We start from the raw sequence: 21,484 nt of genomic DNA on the forward strand, positions 1-21,484 counted from the left end.
ACGGCACGTAGAAACCTTGCGTGTTCCTACCCTGGGGCCAACCCCTGGCCGGAGCCTGTCCCAGGGGGAAACACCCCACCCCTCCTGCAGCAGGGTCAAACCCCCACAGCTGCCTGCCCCGCGGCCAAACCCCCTCCACAGCACGGCATGGCCCAGCCAACCCCCCCACTCCCGCAGCGCAGCCAACCCCCACAGGCGCCTGCCCCGGGACCAAACCCCCTTCTGTGGCGCGGCCTGGCCCAGCCCGGCCAGGCCAACACCTCTGCTCCCGCGGCACGGCCAAGCCCCGGGGCCGACCAACACTCCCGCGGCACAGGGAAACCTCTGTGCTCGACTTAACCCTCCCTTACTTCACCCGTCGGAGGGATGCCCCCAGAATCTTCTGGCTCCACCCTCTCAGCAGCACACGACACATTTCCCCCCTCTGCTCTCTCTGTCAGATGTGGGGGCTCCAAAAGCGGAGACATGGGCACTTGAACCTCCATTCTGCAGCCAGTGGTAGCTATGGCCTGTTCACACTGGGTCTGGCAGGGCCGGCAGAGCCCTTCCTAAGGGCAATTTCAAAGCAGCTCCCTCGACTACATCTGAGATGGAGTTTGGATACATGGGGTGATCAGGGAACCTCTTTCAAGTAGAGCTTGATGGTGAGTTTGGCCTGAATACACTGACCAGCCAAGCTGGGTCTGAGTCCTGGTCCAACCGACTTGGGGCATCTGCACTGAAATCCCCTAGCCCAGCCCCCCAGCTGGTGAAATGACCTAGCGCCCCACTGGGGTCAGATCCCCAGCTCTGATTGATTGGCTGTGTCTGTTCTTACCAGTGATACTCAGATAATGTTAGATAATAACATGCATTCTGGCCTTGTGTTTAATTTCTAAATAGGTTTTTATGTGAATGTTGAAATGAGAAAAGAAATTAAATTAACCAGATTTGATGCTATTGGACACCCAGTAACTCAGAGAAATGTTTCAACAGGATGTGTGACGGAGCGAGGCAGCCCCGCACTGAACCTGCAGAGCCCAGCCAGGTTACCTGGCTACAGAGGCTCCTCCCTCGCAGCCCTACCGAGAATGCCCAGGCTGTAGCTCCACTATAAAAGCCTGGGGAAGGACTCACTCTGGAGAGACAGCCGGAGGAGAAGGACCTGTGAAGGGGGCTCCTGCACAGCTGTTGCCAGAGACTCCAGGACAGGCCGGAGGGGACACGTAGGCGAGCTGGTACGACCCAGGAGCTGCCTGCCGAGGAGACGCCGGCCCAGAGAGCGCAGCAAGCTGGGTGAGTACAGGGGAAGGAACCCCAGGGAACCCGGTAGGAGGTGGCCCAGGGCAGCAGCAGGAGTGGGAGTAGCCTCTGCTGCCCAGAGAACCGAGGCGCATTTTGGCTGGATTGCCTTGCTGAGGGAGTGACCTGCTACCCGGTCACTCTCAGGGCCCTGGGCCAGGACCTGGTGGAGTAGGGTGGGCCCAGGTCCCCCTACTTGGGGTGTGTCCCCGCTACAACCCTAAACTGTTCTGGACTCAGATCGGAGGTCCTTGGCCATGTCTTAAAGGGCCAGCGTTAAACCGTGTTGTGGACTCAGGCCAGAGAGCCGTGGACTTAAGAGGGTAGGTGGGAGTGGCCCGCCACAGGGTGAGAGTGACATATTGTGTTGTGCTGTGGCATTATAAAAGCCTAATTTTTCTCTTTCTATGTGTCATTCACACCACCTTTTAATGATGCTCAGTAATCATCTGGATTCACTTATCTTTTAGTTGAACTAATATTCTACTTTACTAGAGAAGCTGTGTTAGTCTGTAACTTAAAAAAATCTTAAACAACGGTCCAACGACCATCCCAGATAGATGTCTGTCTAACCTGCCCTTAAATATCTCCCGCAATGGAGAGTCCACAACCTCCCTAGGCAACTTATTTCAGCACCCTGACAGTTACTACATTTTCCTAATGTCCAACCTAAACCTCCCTTGCTGAAATTTAAGCCCATAGCGTCTTGTCCTGTCAGAGGCCAAGAAGAACAATTTTTCCCCCTCCTCCTCGTGAAACCCTTTTAGATACTTGAAAACCACTATCATGTCCCCTCTCAGTCATCTCTTTTCCAAACTAAACAAGCCAATGGTTGCCAGGTATCCAGTTTTGCACCAGACAGTCCAGTATTTGAGCTTTCTGTTAAGAAAACAAATTGAGAAAATAGAAATGTCCGGTATTTTCTAAATAAGATGTAATGTAGATTGTGATGTGATGTTAAGTGTGTCCGGTATTTTTGTTGAAACCATCTAGCAACCCTAAAGAAGCCCAGTTCTTTCAGTATTCCCTCATAGCTCATGTTCTCTGCACCTTTAATCATTCTTGTTGCTCTGCTCTGGACCATCTCAAGCAGAGAATACAAGCAGAGAGAGGGTAAGTTTAGAAGATAGGATACACAAAGAACAAGTTAAAAATCACTTAGGAAAGTTAGATGTCAGCAGGTCACCAGGTCCTGATGAAATGCATCCCAGGATACTCAAGGAGCTGACAGAGGAGGAATCTGAGCCTTTAGCTATGATTTTTGAAAAATCATGGCAGACGGGAGATTCCAGAAGACTAGAAAAGGGCAAATATTGTGCCCATCTATAAAAAGGGGAATAAGAACCACCCAGGAAACTACAGACCGGTCAGTTTAACGTCTGTTCCAGGGAAGATAATGGAGCAGGTAATTAAGGAAATCATATGCAAACACTTGGAAAGTAATAAAGTGATAGGGAATAGCCAGCATGGGTTTGTGAAGAACAAGTCATGCCACACTAATCTGATAGCTTTCTTTGATAGGATAACGAGCCTTGTGGATAAGGGAGAAGCGGTGGATGTCATATACCTAGACTTTAGTAAGGCATTTGATACGGTCTCGCATGATATTCTTATTGATAAACTAGGCAAATATAACTTAGATAGGGCCACGATAAGGTGGGTGCATAATTGGTTGGATAACGGTAGTCAGAGTTGTTGTTAACGGTGCTAAATCCTGCTGGAAAGGGATAACAAGTGGAGTTCCGCAAGGGTCTCTTTTGGGACCCGTACTGTTCAAGATCTTCATCAATGATGTAGATATTGGGATAGAGAGTACGCTTATTAAGTTTGCAGATGATACCAAACTGGGTGGGGTTGCAACTTCTTTGGAGGATAGGGACATAATTCAAAATGACCTTAGCAAGTTAGAGAAATGGTCAGAGGTAAACAGGATGAAGTTTAATAAAGAGAAATGCAAAGTGCTCCACTTAGGAAGGAACAATCAGTTCCATACATACAAGATGAGAAGCGACTGTCTAGGAAGGAGCATGGCGGAAAGGGATCTAGGGGTCATAGTGGACCACAAGTTGAATATGAGTCAACAGTGTGATGCTGTTGCAAAAAAAGCAAATATGATTCTAGGTTGTTTCAACAGGTGTGTTGTAAGCAAAACTCGTGAAGTCATTCTGCCGCTCTACTCTGTACTAGTTAGGCCTCAGCTGGAGTACTGTGTCCAGTTCTGGGCGCCACATTTCAAGAAAGATGTGGAGAAATTGGAAAGGGTACAGAGAAGAGCGACAAGAATGATTAAAGGTTTAGAGAACATAACCTATGAAGCCAGGCTTCATGAACTGGGCTTGTTTAGTTTGGAAAAAAGAAGATTAAGGGGGGACATGATAGCGGTTTTCAAATATCTAAAAGGGTGTCACAAGGAGGAAGGAGAAAATTTGTTCCTCTTGGTTTCTGAGGACAGGACAAGGAGTAATGGGCTTAAAGTGCAGCAGGGGAGGTTTAGATTAGACATTAGGAAAAAATTCCTAACTGTCAGGGTGGTCAAATATTGGAATAAATTGCCAAGGGAGGTGGTGGAATCTCCCTCTCTGGAGATATTTAAGAACAGGTTAGATAGACATCTGTCAGGGATGGTGTAGACGGAGCTTGGCCCTGCCTTGAGGGCGGGGGGCTGGACTCGATGACCTCTCGAGGTCCCTTCCAGTCCTATGATTCTATCTCCAATTTCTCCACATTTTTCTTGAAATGTGGTGCCCAGAACTGGACATAATACTCCAACTGAGACCTAATCAGCTCACAGTAGAGGGGGAAAATGATTTATTGTATTGTGAGCAAGACCCTCCTGTTAATGCATCCCAGGATCATGTTTGCTTTTTTTGAAACAGCATCACACTGTTAACTAACATTTAACTTGTGGTCAACTATGGATCCCTACATCCCTTTCTGCAGTACTGCCCCCTAGACAGTCCCTTCCTGTTCTGTTTGTGTGAAACTGATTGTTCCTTCCTAAGTGGAGCACTTTGCATTTGTCCCTATTAAACTTCATTCTATTGAGCTCAGACCATTCCTGCAGTTGGTCCAGATCATTTTAAATTAGGACCCTATCCTCAAAAGCACTAGTCACCCCACCCAGCTTGGTATCATCTGCAAACTTAATAAGCGTCCTCTCTAGGCCAATATCTAAATCGTTGATGAAGATATGGAACAGAACTGGTTCCAAAACAGACCTCTGCAGAACCCCACTTAAGCCCTTCCAGCAGGGTTGTGAACCATTAATAACTACTCTCTGAGGGTATGTCTACACTACCCCGCTAGTTCGAACTAGGAGGGTAATGTAGGCATACTGCACTTGCAAATGAAGCCCGGGATTTGAATTTCCCGGGCTTCATTTGCATAAGCGGGGAGCCGCCATGTTTAAAACCCCGCTGGTTCAAACCCCGTGCAGCGCAGCTACATGGGGCTCGAACTAGGTAGTTCGGACTAGGGTGCCTATTCCGAACTACCAGTACACCTCGTGTAGTTCGAACTAGCGGGGTAGTGTAGACATACCCTGAGTGGTTATCCAGCCAGTTATGCACCCACCTTATAGTAGCCCCATCTAAGTTGTATTTGCCTCGTTTATTGGTAAGATTATGCGAGACCATGTAAAATGCCTTACTAAATTCTGGGGTTGTGTCTACGCTGGTAGACACCGGACTGTCTGCTTCAAAACTGGACACCTAGGAACGCTACTTCTATCCCCACAGGACTCTGGGACCAGGCCCTGGAGAAGCACAACACGGGTGTAGGCAGAGGACAGGCTTGACAGATGCTTTCAACAAAAATACCAGACACATGTGACGTGACATCACAACCTATCTTCTATCTGATTTAGAAAACAGCCGACATTTCTATTTCCTCAATTTGTTTTCTGAACAGAAAGCTCAACTACTGGACCCCTGGCTACCCCCCGGAGGCGGGGCGTTGGGCTTGAGCCGGGGTTCAAACCCTGGGGGGCTGGGGCTGCAGCAGAGACCTCCCCTGAGGGTCTTTCGGGTCAGACCCTGCTGGAAAAGGCCGGAAATTAGCGCTGGGCAGGAAGCAGCATTTTCAATGTTGACATGAAAATCCACAAGTTCATCTCCCTCTCCCCCGCCCCCGTTCTGATAGAAACCCCCCTGCCCCGCACAGTGAAGTTCCCAGGGAGGAGCCAGTGAGTCTGGAAGAGGAGACGTTTGAAGAACAGCTAAGGGGCTGGTAGCGCTTTGGAGACAGAGACCGGGGAACAGGAACTGTGCTCCGCCCGCTGCTGCGGACACGGCTGGAGGCGCAGCTCCATTGAGCAATGAGGCGGGGTGCGCAGAGAGACCCACGGAAACACCCCGCTTGGAATTAGGCCTGTGGCCCAGGTATTGGGGGGGGCTACTCTGCCCCTCACCCCTTCTCCTCCCCCCCTTTCATCCCCCCACGCAACCCCTTTCGCTTTCGGCCGCCTGCGTGCAGCCCTTTGCTGCCCGGGCTGAACGCCACTTACCTAGTGTGAACCCACGGCCCCACCTTTGGGAAGGGAGTGTGGGGGGGTGCAGTGTAGAAAGCGCCTTCCCCAGGAATTGTGTTGTCGGGGTTCAATGAGCATGCGGAGTAATTCGCCACGGGATTGGCGCAGAGATACAGGCGGGTGAGGATTATTTGCTGGTTCGCACTTTTCGGCATCACGCTCCTCCCCCTTTGATTTTTTTTTGAACCCCTTTCTCCCGCCCCCACAACAACACTCGAGGGGAAAAAAACTGACCAGGGCAGCAAAACTTGATGGGAGGGGGGAGGCTGGGTCCCCCTGGAATTTCTGCACGCCCCCCCCATTTGGGACCCCTGATCAAACTCTGCTCTGGTGGGCGAGGGGTACCAGGGAAAATCCACAGCACCGAGCGCAAAGGCCCAGCGCCGGCCGGGCAGGGTCCGATTTGCAGCAAGGGGACTAGCGCGTTCTAAGGCCGTGTCTATGGGTCCCCGCCGTTCCTCCTGGGACGAGCACGTAGAAAGCCCTGCAGCAGAGCTGCACTGAACTCCTTGGCACGAAGGAAGCACTACCTGATGGCAAATTCCTGCTCCTCAGGTTAATCGCTCCTCCCCTACCTGTACCCAGCTCTTAAGTATCAGGCCAATTCTAGGAAAGGCCTGTAACTCTGGCTTTCAAAAATACTGAATATGGCTAATTGAATAAGATCTCCTTAAGGCAGAGACTGAGAAACAATCGCCTGGAGACTGTGATGCTTTGGATTCCCTCTCCCCCCCCTCCCCCCCCAACAAGGCAGCTTGGCTGGTGCTCTAGCCAGGTGGTGGAGTGGCTTCAAGGTTTCTTTCCCCCTCTTCTACACATCACTGGAGCAGGGGGGAAGAGGTCCAGGTTGGATATTAGGAAAAACTATTTCCTAGGCGAGTGGGGAAACACTGGGATGGGCTCCCTAGGCAGGGGGTAGAATCTCTATCCCTAGAGGTTTTTAAGTCTTGGCTGGGTTGATTTAGTTGGGGCAGCTCTGCTCCTCACCCCGCCCCTGGAGCTACTTTCGCTGTCGGCCCAGGCCCTGGCTGCAGGGTGGTGTCTAGGGCCTGCACTGCCCCCCCTTTTTCTCGCCCCCCCCCCCCTCCCCGTTTCTTAACCTGTCTTCCAATCACGGCTCATAACAGGGCAGAACAGCTGTTGCAGGTCGCTGACCAGCCACACTGATTTAGCTGACTGGCCAGACCCTGCTCCTCAGATGGGGCTTGGGATTCTTTCAAAGCTCTGCCGGACACATTTTAGCTGTCACACACCCAGCTGTGCTCCACTAAGTGACCTCAGCTCTACATTTGAGAGACTCTAGGAGTTTTTGAACAAACAGTAAGAGCTGTAACACCAGTGGCACTCACAAGTGAACAACATCAGAATGGCCACACTGGGGAGACAAAAGGTCCATCCAACCCAGTGGCCAATGCCAGGTGCCTAAGAGGGAGTGAACAGAACAGGGAATCATCTTGTGATCCCTCCCGTCGCCCATTCCCAGCTTCTGACAAACAGAGGCTGGGGACACCATCCCTGCCCAGCCTGGCCACTAGCCATTCATGACAAGCAGTGTGATTTAATTATTACCCAACTAGCCAATTAGCCTGTCATAACACGGGATTTCCAGGTCTCTCCTCCACATAGGTCTTCTCTCCTGAGCCTGCGGTCTCTCTTCCCTCCATCTCTCTCTCTCTCCCTCTCCCTCCTCCTACAGCCTCCCCCCCCCCCTCAGCTTTCCTCCCCCTCCTGCCTCTCACTTGAGGGACGGCGGAGCCCAAATGGCCATTCGAGCTACGCACTCCCCATGCTGCATGGGGGAGGCGGAGCCCAAACGGTCTCTTGCGCCTCTTGCTCCCACACGGCGGCCTGGCTGAGCAGCGCCGAAGTCAGCCGAGCGCCACGGCAGGAGGCGAAGGGGAGCAGGACGGTGATGTAAATGGGCACATGCTTTTTCCACCAGGCACTGGGCTGCATGCGCAGAGAGGCTGTTAGTGTCCAGCTGCGCGACTCCAACTGTACATTTGGACAGACATGTGCTGCCGCCCCCTGCCTGATCAACTTTTCAGGGCAAAATCCCAGACGTTTTTTGCCAAATTTCACATCTGTTGATGTACCCCCCCAGGCTTCTCTGGTGTACCCCTCAGGGTACTTGTAACACTGGTCTAGGATGCATTTCTTCAGGCCTTGGGGACCTGCAGACATCTAACGTTTCTAAGTGATTTTTAACTTATCCTATTTTAACTATTTCCTGTCTAAACCTACCCCGTTTCCACTGGAATTCATAAGGACTTAAGGTTTACAAAATTAAATCAGCTTCCCTCAGGGATGCTACCCTCAGTTTTCTACTATACACATGTTCTTTAAAAATATAAACACGCTATTTACATACACACCCATCTGTCCTCACAGTCCAGTGTTCTCCTCATGCCCACGGCTTCTTTCCATGCTCCCCCATCTTTCTCAGCAGGGCCTCCAAACCAGCTGCAGGAGTTTGAATCCTTCTCCCAGGCTGCAGGGCTCACCCAGTCACTTTGTTCCACAGCTGAAGTGACAGCACGTCTCCAGTCAGCCCCGCAGGACACCACTGGTGACTGGCCCAGCCCTGCGGCTCCCACCCAGGTCTCTGATTGGGAAGGACACTGCAGGTTCAGCTGCTCTTTGCTAGTTTCCAAGTCAGAAGCTTCCCCTCCCTTCCCTGTGCCATAGGCTTGAGCTTGGGCTTCTATCCCCTGCGTCCACTCCCAGCAGGCCTTGCTGGCATCTGTCCCACCAGGCTGCCTGTACTGGCTGATGGCTTTGGGACTGGAAAACCCCCAGGGTTGAAATGGTGGGTGCTGAGAAGAGGTGAAAGTAGGTGGGCACCCCAAACGGGCCGATGGGTGGCAGAGACTCCCGGGGGGGGGGGAGCTCTGCGCTGTCCTTCAACGAGCGTCTCTCTTCCTTGCTGCTGGGGCTGCCCCTCTTCGTCAGCACATGGAGTGCCGCACACGCTGAGGCAGCTTGGGACAGCCCCAATGACAGGACCAGGCTGCCTCTTCCAGGCCATGGTCACTTCATTTTGCCTTCTGGATTCTGGGCAGGTTTGCTGCAGATCCAGCGTTCACTGTTCTGGCAGCTTGAACTGGCAACCCCTCTCTGGCTCAGAAAACCGCATTGTTCTCCGCCTGCGATTGGAAACCTGCAACAGCAACAAACCATAAACAACCCTGCACGGGTGCAAGAGCAGCTTCCCCAGCAGTGAAAATCCAGCCCTGAGCAATTCACCTCAGGTCACACTGCAAATATAGGGGGAAATCAGGCACTGAACCCCCATTGCCCAAATCACAGGCCCAGGCTGTAACCACAAGGCCAGTCTCTTGTTTTAAATAGAAGCCGCAACATTTACTGAGTTAATAGAAGAAAAGGGGACTCACCAGTTGTTGAAGTCGGTGCCATTGGCCCATTTCCAGATCTGGCCTGGTTCCCTGTGGAGCCCGATCCACTGGTCAAAGATTCCTTTACTGCGCCCCAGGAAATCCTTTATTCAAAACATAAAAGCCAATGTACATTAGACAGCTGCCTCTCTGGGTTCTCTGCAACCTACCCAGGCCACTGGGCAGGGGGGCCAGAGGCTGGGAATTTTGCATCACGCAGTGGGAAGTTTGCATTTTGCCCTGATTCAGGAGAGAAACAAATGTCAAATGATCGGAATTTCCCGCTGATGCAATTTCCGACTTTCAATCAGCTCCGTTATTTAGCAGCTCAGCTTCTTAGCAGCATCTAGACCCTGAGCACACCTGTGTTCTTAGCAACTTCTCTCGATTTTACCGAGAATCTCCTGCTGTTTGGTTCTTTTCTTAACACCCAGCGCCTGGAGATTACAAGAGTCTCGTCTTTCATTTAAAAGGTGAGTTTCTAGCCCTTGTGGCTGCAGAGAAAATGTGACCCCCTAAAAGCTACAACATGGAAACATAGCACTCTCAGAGCTCATGGAAGAAGGGGGCTGTGCCCATGAAGGCTCATGGTCCCATCTGCATGTTTCATTAGTCTTTAAGGTGCTACTAGACTATTTGTTGTTTAAGTTTTTCCAATTACAGACCAACTCGCTCTCCCCTGAAACGCTCAGAGCGGTTGTTCTAAAGTCAGTCACATGGTTTTGAAGAGCCCCATGCACAGTTACCAAATGCTGGTCTGGCAAGGCTGCTCCTGACACATAAAAGGGGCTGGGAAGCATCTGTATTCCCCCGCTGGGAATTCCCTAGGAGCAGAGGGTTGGCACACGAGCCCCACGTAGCTCCGACTCCCTGCCCAGCGTCTGGGGAGGATCGGGGGTGGGCGGAGCACTTAGAGCTCCAGCTTTTGTGGACTGGGAGAAGTTGCCCTAAACACAAGCAGCATCTGGGGCCAGGCCAACCCCAGGACAAGCCCAGCCTAGAGCCGCCTTTGCCACCCCTACCCCGTGCAGCCCAGAATCTGTCTCACCATCTCCTGCTGCGAGTCAATCCCCACCAGGGAAGCACCGAGGGCAGAGCAGTTCTTCTGGCTGTCGGTCCAGTTTGCTTCCAGCTCTGAGAAATAGTAACACTTCCCCAGGTACCCGACCCAGCCGTCGGGACAGGCAGCTCCAGCCGGGCACGGCTCACGTGTCTTGGCTGGAGATGAGAAAGCAGCAGGGTGAGAGATTTTCCCGTTTCCCTCTGTAGCCAAGGGACTAAGTCTCCAGTGACACTAACAAGGAACCGACCCTGACCCTCCACACACACACACACTCTACCCCAAGGTTAGCTGAGCTTGTGCCAAGACATTTTCCCCTTTGCAACAGGGAGAGGACAGTGCCTCCCTCCTCACTCCCTACCGCCGCATGCTCTGGGTTGGAGCCACATTTCCTGCTTGGGCTCCTTTGCTGCAGCCCCAGTTTTGCCCCCCTGCAGGTGCAGATGCTGCCAGTGAGACCCTGAGCACCAGGTGCAGAGAGATGGTCAGTGCAGGCTCCACACTCACCTGTGCAGGCAATGAGGACGCTGATAAAAATGAGGTTGAGAACCAGGCTCAGCACGGCCAGGGGAAGTGCCCGGGCCTTCAATGCAGAGAGCCAACCTGTAACAGACGGAGCCGTTAGCGCTCACAGCATCCGCTGGAAGTTGCCTGTGAAGGGGGATAGTTTGCAACTAGAGGGAAAAGCTCGAGGAGTCGATGGAATTTCCATTAACTACTTCACTAGTCGATAGGCACTTCCGCATTCCTCCCCATTGGGGCTCTTGTGCATTTCAAAGTGGAAGCACTCCTCAGAATCCCCCGCTGACGCCAGGCTCCATGTGGAGCTGCCGCATTGAAATGCCGCACCACATGCAGCTGGGGTCAGCTGGGGACTGATTCTGGGCTCTGCATGGCATCTTCAGAGAACCCAGAGTCAGCGGGGGACCTCTGCCTGCTGATTCCAGGGCTCTGCGTGCTTTGAAATGCCGCGCTGGAGTCCGGAATCAGCTGGGGACTCAGCTGATCTCAGGTTCTGCAGAAATGCTGCACAGAGTTGGGGGTCAGCTAGGGAGTCCCCAGCTGACCCCGGGCTCCATGTGGCACTACTGCTTTGAAACACTGTGGAGATGTTTCAAAGGAGCAGCGCTGCACAGCTGATCCTGGGCTCCATGCAGCACTGCCACTTTGAAGTACCCCTTATTACTAGTCCTTCACGTCCTTAGTTTATACAGCAAAATCATTCTCAAATAACTAGTGTTATTTCAAAATAACTTTGGGTATGTCTACACTACGTCAACAGGAAGAGGTACTTCTCGGTGATCCTGCAGGCCGTGTCTGACCACCAGGGCCAGTTTACAGACATCAATGTGGTCTGGTCCGGCAAGGCACACGACACGGGGGTATACCGCAACTCCTCCGTGTGCCAGAGGCTGCACGCCGGGACTTTCTTCCCCGACTGTCACATCAGGGTCAGGGACGTGGACATGCCAGTGTCCCTGGTGGGGGATGTGACCTACCCCCTACAGCCCTGGCTCATGAAGCCCTACGTGGGACACCTCAGCCCCTCCTGGCAGGCTTTCAATCCCAGGCTCAGCAGGGCTCGTATCATGGTTGAGGGGGTCTTCGGCCGACTGAAAGCCCAATTTAGATGCCTCCTCACCCACCTCGACCTCTCCCAGCACAATATTCCTCCCGTGGTGACAGCGTGCTGTCTATCTGAGGGCCTTTAAAAGCCTAAATATTTGGAGGCTGGAAGGGAGAGTGAGAGGATGAAAGAAAGGCAGCTAGGGAGGGAGCCAGCCTATCGAAGGCTCCCTATCATTGAGACCTGCTGCAAAACCCCCAGATTTGGGGACTAAGGGGAGGATGCATACTCGGTGGAGGCTTGGGGAAGAGGGGCCCTTGCCACAGGCTGTTATTTGGGATTAACTTTGTTGTATAAACATAATCTTTCAGAGATTTCCCCCTTCCGTGAGAACGTTATCAGTAGGGATATGAAAGTGTGAACGTGAACACTGTTAACCTTCACAGTTACATGCAGCGCTGTCCTTCCAGGGCTGCTGCCTCTAGATCAGAGGCAGCAGCATGGGGGGGGTGGGAGAGTGCAGGCAGAAGCTGGTGTCCGCAGGCAGCCACCACTCCCCCTGCATATAAATGTGTAACCGGAGACCTGGGGGGTGTTTATTGGTTAGAGCGAAGCGGCTGTGTCGGTGGGAGCCGTTCCCTGCCCACCCACACTGTAACACGGTGGACGTGGCCTGGCCAGAGCAGCCCACAGCTCTCCAGCCTGGCTGGCCCATTGTGCCATGCCTGCCCGTTTAAGCAGTTAACTCATTGAAAAGGGGCTTATAGCTCAGATCTAAGGCCACAGACTGCAGCAGTCTGACCTAATGGTCTGTTGAGGCCTTGGGAAGGGGACGTTGTAAGAAGGCCCCAGAGAGGTCACGGTACCCGTGGGACAGACTGTGCTGCTCTCTTCACCCGTCGGAGGGATTCTCACAGAAGCTTCTGGCTCCATCCTCTCAGCAGCACACGACTCGTTTCCCACCTCTGCTCTCTCTGACAGATGTGGGGGCTCCAAAAGCGGAGACATGGGCACTTGAACCTCCATTCTGCAGCCAGTGGTAGCTACGGCCTGTTCCCGCTGGGTCTGGCAGGGCCGGCAGAGCCCTTCCTAAGGGCAATTTCAAAGCAGCTCCCTCAATTACAGTGCAGGCGCGGGTTGGCTACGTGGGGTGATCAGTGAACCCCTCTTTCAAATATAGTTTGCTGGTGAATTTGGCCCGAATACGTCGATCAGCCAAGCTGGGTCTGTGCCCTGGTCCAACGAGCTGCTCCAAAGCTCTCCTGGGCGCTGCTTCTATCCTCAGGACCAGCCCGGCCTCGGCAGTTGCCGACCAAAACACCCTCAGGTGCTGAAGGATCCTGGCTCCAAGTCTCTTCCCTGGCACCCGGCGGGGGCTTACCTGGCGGGTTCCTGTGGAGAGAATTGCCGGGTCACTCGTGCTGGCTGGTGTCGCTGGTTTATTTGCCAAGCCTCAGCCCTGCACATCCAGGGGTGGTGGAGCCAACAGAGCTGGGGCTGCCCTGGTCTCTCTTTAGCCGCTGTCAGCTGAAGGCTCCCAAAGCCCCCGACAGACACAGAGAGGTGAGTGCTGGATGGGCCAGTTCCATGGACAGAGAGTGGGGCCAGGCCCCAGGCTGGTGTGACTTGGGGCATCTGCACTGAAATCCCCTAGCCCAGCCCCCCAGCTGGTGAAATGACCTAGCGCCCCACTGGGGTCAGATCCCCAGCTCTGATTGATTGGCTGTGTCTGTTCCTACCAGTGATACTCAGATAATGTTAGATAATAACATGCATTCTGGCCTTGTGTTTAATTTCTAAATAGGTTTCTATGTGAATGTTGAAATGAGAAAATAAATTAAATTAACCAGATTTGATGCTATTGGACACCCAATAACTCAGGAAATGTTTCAACAGGGTGTGTGACGGGGCGAGGCAGCCCCACACTGAACCTGCAGAGCCCAGCCAGGGTTACCTGGCTGCAGAGTCCTCTCCCTCGCAGCCCTACTGAGCATGCCCGGGCTGTAGCTCCACTATAAAAGCCTGGGGAAGGACTCACGCTGGAGAGACAGCCGGAGGAGAAGGACCTGTGAAGGGGGCTCCTGCACAGCTGTTGCCAGAGTCTCCAGGACAGGCAGGTGGGGACACGGAGTTGATCTGGTACGACCCAGGGGATAGCCTGCTGAGGAGATGCTGGCCCGGAAGTTGCAGCAAGCTGGGTGAGTACAGGGGAAGGAACCCCAGGGAACCAGGTAGTAAGTTGCCCAGGGCAGGAGCGGGAGCCACCTCTGCCACCCAGAGAACCTTGGTGTGTTTTGGCCGGATTGCCCTGCCGAGGGTGTGACCTGCTACCTGGTCACTCTCCGGCCCTGGGCCAGGATCCGGTGGAGTAGGGTGGGCCTGGGTCCCCCTACCTGGGGTGTGTCCCTGCTACAACCCTAAACTGTTCTGGACTCAGGCCGGAGGGCCTTGGACTTAAGAGGGTAGGCGAGAGTGACCTGCCACAGGGTGAGAGTGACATATTGTGTTGAGCTGTGGCATTATAAAAGCCTCATTTTTCTCTTTCTATGTGTCATTCACACCACCTTTTAATGATGCTCAGTAATAATTTGGATTCACTTATCTTTTAGTTGAACTAATCTTCTGCTTTACTAGTGGCAGAGAGGGAGCCATGTTAGTCTGTAACTTAAAAAAATCTTAAATAACGGTCCAACGACCATCCCAGATAGATGTCTGTCTAACCTGCCCTTAAATATCTCACACAATGGAGAGTCCACAACCTCCCTAGGCAACTTATTTCAGCACTCTGACAGTTACTCCATTTTTCCTAATGTCCAACCTAAACCTCCCTTGCTGAAATTTAAGCCCATTGCTTCTTGTCCTGTCCTGTCAGAGGCCAAGAAGAACAATTTTTCTCCCTCCTCCTCGTGATACCCTTTTAGATACTTGAAAACTGCTATCATGTGCCCTCTCAGTCGTCTCTTTTGCAAACTAAACAAGCCGATGGTTGCCAGGTATCCGATTTTGAACCAGACAGTCCAGTATTTGAGCTTTCTGTTCAGAAAACAAATTGAGAAAATAGAAATGTCCGGTATTTTCTAAATAAGATATAATGTAGATTGTGATGTTATGTCAAGTGTGTCCATTATTTTCGTTGAAACCATCTGGCAACCCTAGAGAAGCCCAGTTCTTTCAGTATTCCCTCTTCGCTCATGTTCTCTGCACCTTGTTGCTCTGCTCTGGACCATCTCCAATTTCTCCACATTTTTCTTGAAATGTGGTGCCAAGAACTGGACATAATACTCCAACTGAGACCTAATCAGCTCACAGAGGGAGAAAATGATTTATTGTATTGTGAGCAAGACCCTCCTGTTAATGCATCCCAGGATCATGTTTGCTTTTTTGCAACAGCATCACACTGTTAACTAACGTTTAACATTGGTCCAGATCACTTTAAATTAGGACCCTATCCTCAAAAGCACTAGTCACCCCACCCAGCTTGGTATCATCTGCAAACTTAATAAGCGTCCTCTCTAGGCCAATATCTAAATCGTTGATGAAGATATTGAACAGAACTGGTTCCAAAACAGACCTCTGCAGAACCCCACTTGTTATGCCCTTCCAGCAGGGTTGTGAACCATTAATAACTACTCTCTGAGTGGTTATCCAGCCAGTTATGCACCCCCCTTATAGTAGCCCCATCTAAGTTGTATTTGCCTCGTTTATTGATAAGAAGATCACGCGAGACCATGTCAAATGCCTTACTAAATTCTGATTTAGAAAATAGCCGACACTTCTATTTTCTCAATTTGTTTTCTGAACAGAAAGCTCAACTACTGGGCCCTTGGCCACCCTGTGGAGGCGGGACGTTGGGCTTGAGCCAGGGTTCAAACCCTGGGGGGCTGGGGCTGCAGCAGAGACCTCCCCTGAGGGTCTTTCGGGTCAGACCCTGCTGCAAAAGGCCAGAAGTTAGAGCTGGGCAGGAAGCAGCATTTTCAATGTTGACATGAAAATCCACAAGTTCATGTCCCTCTCCCCCGCCCCCGTTCTGATAGAAAACAGATGAGAATCCTGCTCTGCACAGTGAGATTCCAAGGGCGATTCAGGCGGGGCCAGTGAGTCTGGAACAGGCGACGCTGACAGAACAGCCAAGGGGCTGCCAGCACCGTGGAGACAAAGACCAGGGAGCTGGGATCGGGAACTGGGCACCGCCCGCTGCTGCGGACACGGCCGGAGGCGCAGCTCCATTGACCAGCGAGGCGGGGTGTGCAGAGAGACCCGCGGAAGCCCCGCGCTCGGAATTAGGCCTGTGGCCCAGGTAAGGGGGGGGCTACTCTGCCCCTCACTCCTTCCTCTACCCCCCGCTTCATCCCCCCACGCAACCCCTTTTGCTTTTGGCCGCCTGTGCGCAGCCCTTCAGGGTCGGGTCCCTGTGGGCGCTGCCAGGACCGCCGCTGCCGGATCTCTTCCCCCCTCCCCCCACGGGGTCCCGCTCACAGCTTTCCCAGTGGCCTGGCCCTGCCCCCTGCAAAAAGCCCAGGCAGCGCCTGCTGCCCCCCGTGAGACACGGAGATGTGCACAGGCCGCTGCCTGGGCTGGACACCGCTTAGCGAGTGTGAACCTGCTGCCCCCCCCCGTGTGTGTGTGTGAGATGGGGGGGGGAGTGTGCAATGTAGAAAGCACCTTCCCCAGGGATTGTGTGTTGTCACGGAGCATGGGCAGCAGTAACTCGACAAGGGTGTGATGCAGAGATGCAGGCGGGGTCAGAATCATTCGGTGGTTCCCACTTTTCGGCATCACGCCCCCTCCGCCCTTTATTTTTTTTTTAACCCCCTCTCCTCCAACCAAAACAAAAAAGCAGCAACACCGAGAGGAAAGCCAGCACGTGCCTCTTGCGGGTTCCGACTCGCCCCTCCTCCGCCCCCACGGCACGTAGAAACCTTGCGTGTGCCTACCCTGGGGCCAACCCCTGGCCGGAGCCTGTCCCAGGGGGAAACACCCCACCCCTCCTGCAGCAGGGCCAAACCCCCACAGCTGCCTGCCCCGTGGCCAAACCCCCTCCACAGCACGGCACGGCCCAGCCAACCCCCCCACTCCCGCAGCGCAGCCAACCCCCACAGGCGCCTGCCCTGGGACCAAACCCCCTTCTGTGGCGCGGCCTGGCCCAGCCCGGCCAGGCCAACACCTCTGCTCCCGCGCCACGGCCAAACCCCGGGGCCAACCAACACTCCTGCGGCACAGGGAAACCTCTGTGCTCGACTTAACCCTCCCTTACTTCACCCGCTGGAGGGATGCCCCCAGAATCTTCTGGCTCCACCCTCTCAGCAGCAAACGACACATTTCCCCCCTCTGGTCTCTCTGACAGACGTGGGGGCTCCAAAAGCGGAGACATGGGCACTTGAACCTCCATTCTGCAGCCAGCGGTAGCTATGGCCTGTTCCCGCTGGGTCTGGCAGGGCCGGCAGAGCCCTTCCTAAGGGCAATTTCAAAGCAGCTCCCTCGACTACATCTGAGATGGAGTTTGGATACGTGGGGTGATCAGGGAACCTCTTTCAAGTATACCTTGATGGTGAGTTTGGCCTGAATACACTGACCAGCCAAGCTGGGTCTGAGTCCTGGTCCAACCGACTTGGGGCATCTGCACTGAAATCCCCTAGCCCAGCCCCCCAGCTGGTGAAATGACCTAGCGCCCCACTGGGGTCAGATCCCCAGCTCTGATTGATTGGCTGTGTCTGTTCTTACCAGTGATGCTCAGATAATGTTAGATAATAACATGCATTCTGGCCTTGTGTTTAATTTCTAAATAGGTTTCTTTGTGAATGTTGAAATGAGAAAATAAATTAAATTAACCAGATTTGACGCTATTGGACACCCAGTAACTCAGGAAATGTTTCAACAGGATGTGTGACGGAGCGAGGCAGCCCCACACTGAACCTGCAGAGCCCAGACGGGGTTACCTGGCTGCAGAGGCTCCTCCCTCACAGCCCTACCGAGAATGCCCGGGCTGTAGCTCCACTATAAAAGCCTGGGGAAGGACTCACTCTGGAGAGACAGCCGGAGGAGAAGGACCTGTGAAGGGGGCTCCTGCACAGCTGTTGCCAGAGACTCCAGGACAGGCAGGTGGGGACACTGAGGCGAGCTGGTACGACCCAGGGGATAGCCTGCCGAGGAGATGCTGGCCCGGTGGTCGCAGCAAGCTGGGTGAGTACAGGGGAAGGAACCCCAGGGAACCCTGTAGGAGGTGGCCCAGGGCAGGAGCCACCTCTCCCGCCCGAGGACCTCGGCCCGTTTTGGCCGGATTGCCCTGCCGAGGGAGTGACCCGCTACCCGGTCACTCTCAGGGCCCTGGGCCAGGATCTGGTGGAGTAGGGTGGGCCCGGGTGTCCCTACGTGGGGTGTGTCCCCGCTACAACCCTAAACTGTTCTGGACTCAGGCCGGAGGGCCTTGGACTTAAGAGGGTAGGTGGGAGTGGCCCACCACAGGGTGAGAGTGACATATTGTGTTGTGCTGTGGCATTATAAAAGCCTCATTTTTCTCTTTCTATGTGTCATTCACACCACCTTTTAATGATGCTCAGTAATCATCTGGATTCACTTATCTTTTAGTTGAACTAATATTCTACTTTACTAGTGGCAGAGAGGGAGCCGTGTTAGTCGGTAATTTAAAAAAATCTTAAACAACCGTCACTGTTCTGAAGTAACAATCATAGACTCACAGAACGCTAGAACTGGAAGGGCTCTCGAGAGGTCATCGAGTCCAGTCCCCTCACAGCAGGACCAAGCACTGTCTAGACCATCCCTGATAGACGTCCATCCCTGTGTTCCTTGCTGGCAGCCCTTAGGTGTCCGCCCTCACTCTTTAGGTGTGTCCTTGGCCCACTGAGTGCCATTGTCCCACAGGGCCTCGCTAACTAGCATGACCATAGGCCGGGCTCTGCCCAATGCTCAACCACATGCACTGAGTGGATGTCTTCAGAGAAACATTCACAATGACTCCAAGATCTTGCTGTTGACTAGTTGTAGCCAAATTAGTTCCCATCTTATTGTACTGACTTAGGCATGTGACTAGGGTTACCAGGTGGCTTTAAAAAAAACCCTGGACTCCCTAGATCTCAGTGGGGGGCGCACAGCTGGCAGGGGAGTGGGGCTGGCTGGTGGGGGAGGGAGGGGGAAAGGAGAGAACTGGCCAGCAGGAAGGAAGACTGGCAGGGGAGTGGGGTTGGGAGGTAGTGGGGCTGACCAGGAGGGAATTGGGGGCAGCAGGGCTGGCTGTGGGGGCAGTAGGGCTTGCTGGGAGGAATTTGGGAGGAGGAGGGGAGAACTGGCTGGCAGAAAGCAGGGCTGGTTGGTGGCAGTGGGGCTGGGTGGGGAAAATGGAGGAGGGTACCAGCCAGTGGGAAGCGGAGCAGGCAGGGAGGGGATATTGGGGGGGGGGGGAAGTGGGGTGAGAGAATCAGCTGGTGGGGAGTGGGACTGACCCGGGTGCACGGAGATCCCAGGGTGCTGCCTGTTCCCCACACTGTCCCGGGGAAGCAGGAGATAGTCCAGCCCTGGGGAATCCCTCCTGCCCCAGCCCCCCCCCCCCCATGTAATTGTGCACTGCCTGGCTGGTAGACACCGGACTGTCTGCTTCAAAACTGGACCCCTGGGAACCCTACTTCTATCCCCACAGGACTCTGGGACCAAGCCCTGGAGAAGCACAACACGGGAGCAGGCAGAGGACAGGTTTGCCAGACTGTTTTACCGGATGCACTTGACGTGACATCACAAGCTACGTTCCATCCGATTTAGAAAACAGCTGACACTTCTATTTCCTCAATTTGTTTTCTAAACAGAAAGCTCAACTACCGGACCCCTGGGCACCCCCCGGAGGCGGGGCGTTGGGCTTGAGCCGGGGTTCAAACCCTGGGGGGCTGCGGCTGCAGCGGAGACCTCCCCTGAGGCTCTTTCGGGTCAGACCCTGCTGCAAAAGGCCAGAAGTTAGAGGCGCAGCTCCACTGACCGAGGCGGGGCGCGCAAAGTGACCCGCGGAAACCCCCCGCTCGGAATTAGGCCTATGGCCCAGGTATGGGGGGGGCTACTCTGCCCCTCCCCCCTTTTCCTCCCCCCTTCTCCTCCCCCCCACGCAACCCCTTTCGCTTTCGGCCGCCTGCGCGCTGCCCTTTGCTGCCCTGGCTGAACGCCACTTACCTAGTGTGAACCCACGACCCCTGCTTTGGGAACGGGGCGTGTGTGGGGGGGGGGGGTGCAGTGTAGAAAGCCCCTTCCCCAGGAATTGTGTTTTCCGCGGTCACCGAGCATGCGGAGTAACTCGCCACGGGATTGGCGCAGAGACACAGGCGGGGTGCGGGTCATGCGCTGGTTCGCACTTTTCGGCATGACGCTCCTCACCCCTTTTTTGATTTTTTTTGAACCCCTTTCTCCCCCCCCCCCCCCCAAAAAAAAAACAACACTCGAGGGGGAAAAACTGACCAGGGCAGTGAAACTTGATGGGAGGGGGGGGAGGCTGGGTGCCCCTGGAATTTCTGCACCCCCCCCCCCCATTTGGGAACCCCTGATCAAACTCCGCTCTGGTGGGCGAGGGGCACCAGGGAAAATCCACAGCACCGAGCGCAAAGGCCCAGCGCCGGTGTAGCGAGCAAAAACACTAACTTCTCAGGATTTGCTACTTTGGGTAGCAAACCCGAACTGAGCAAACTCAGTGTCCCTCGCTGTAGCCGCTGCCCTCTCTCTGCCCTCACTGCCTCCTCAGATTTGCTTCCTCCTCTTTGGAGGTGTTTAAAATGATGAAGGGGGGCAAATTGCAGGGGGGGTAGTGTCTGGTTCTGAGCATGGGGCAGAAAATTACCGGCTGGAGGCATCAATCTTCTTTTTTTAGCTGCAGAAGAGGGGCGAAATTTGAAAAATCAGGGGGGTGGGGGGTGGTAGCCTTGGTTAAGCCCGGGTGGGGGGACACTGCCAGACACTGTGCATGGAGAAAACCCCCGTTTACGGAGGGGGACAGGTGGGAACAGTCACCCAGCAGGACAAGCCACCTGATGTCCTTGAAAATATCAGTTTTCCAGGGGCAAAGTCTTTTTTTTCTTTATTTTCCCTGGACGCTGCCTGTCAGCCCCCGAGCAGGGGGTGGGCTCCTGGGCTTGAGTTCTTAAAGGCACAGGCCTCCCAATTCCTAGACGGTCAATGCTTAGACACCACCGTTCCTCTGTAGGTGTACAAGTGTGAAATATTCTACATACAGTTCCTGTCTCAAACTCCACCTCTCACTTTTTTAGTATTTAATAGTTTTCTCTTTGTTTCTCTATCAGAAGTCACTGCATCTCCTTTCTCTTGTGTACTATGCTGATATGCTAAAGTCCCTCCCATCCACACCCTCTCCTGTACTGCAATCCCCTGACCCATGGCAGATCCCACACCTGTCCCCCAAACTCCCCCTAGCAAGCACCCCTCATGCACCCAAACTCCGTCCCAGATCCTCATCACCAAACAAGGGCAAGTATCGGAGGGGTAGCCGTGTTAGTCTGAATATGAAGAATCGTTGAGGAGTCCTGTGGCACTATCTTCAGTTCGTCTATAAGGTGCCACAGGATTCCTCGCCAACATGGCCAAGTGAAATTTTAGTGATTCCTCCCATAGTCAATGGGGACATGGGTCAGAGAACTCAGAGCAGGGGG

General features: G+C 53.7%; 2 protein-coding genes across 4 annotated transcripts in view; one reads left to right on the forward strand and one right to left on the reverse strand.

Moving 5' to 3' along the window:
- The window catches only part of LOC102463843 (C-type lectin domain family 2 member B-like), a 56,988-nt gene that overhangs the window by 9,838 nt on the left and 25,666 nt on the right, over nucleotides 1-21,484 (forward strand). For 2 of the 3 annotated variants that reach the window (XM_075913827.1, XM_075913828.1), the window contains exons 1-5: nucleotides 9,306-9,677; nucleotides 13,728-14,029; nucleotides 15,866-16,128; nucleotides 17,176-17,379; nucleotides 17,710-18,011. The gene's annotated coding sequence lies outside the window, so the exon portion shown is untranslated. Of the gene's footprint in view, nucleotides 1-440; nucleotides 645-975; nucleotides 1,276-5,018; nucleotides 9,678-13,727; nucleotides 14,030-15,865; nucleotides 16,129-17,175; nucleotides 17,380-17,709; nucleotides 18,012-19,482; nucleotides 19,554-21,484 lie in introns of those variants that run through there. The other variant, XR_012898505.1, reaches the window with a different exon arrangement.
- On the reverse strand, nucleotides 8,831-20,131 carry LOC142823211 (early activation antigen CD69-like). The gene is made up of 6 exons (XM_075913826.1): nucleotides 20,001-20,131; nucleotides 12,698-13,223; nucleotides 10,772-10,867; nucleotides 10,253-10,422; nucleotides 9,205-9,308; nucleotides 8,831-8,969 (listed from the first exon to the last, which is right to left on the reverse strand). Exons 2-6 carry the CDS (start codon nucleotides 12,855-12,857, stop codon nucleotides 8,840-8,842), a joined length of 660 nt encoding a protein of 219 aa, XP_075769941.1. The 5' UTR covers nucleotides 12,858-13,223; nucleotides 20,001-20,131; the 3' UTR covers nucleotides 8,831-8,839.

This window comes from Pelodiscus sinensis, chromosome 32 (genome assembly GCF_049634645.1).
Source record: "Pelodiscus sinensis isolate JC-2024 chromosome 32, ASM4963464v1, whole genome shotgun sequence".
NCBI classification, from domain to species: Eukaryota; Metazoa; Chordata; order Testudines; family Trionychidae; genus Pelodiscus; species Pelodiscus sinensis.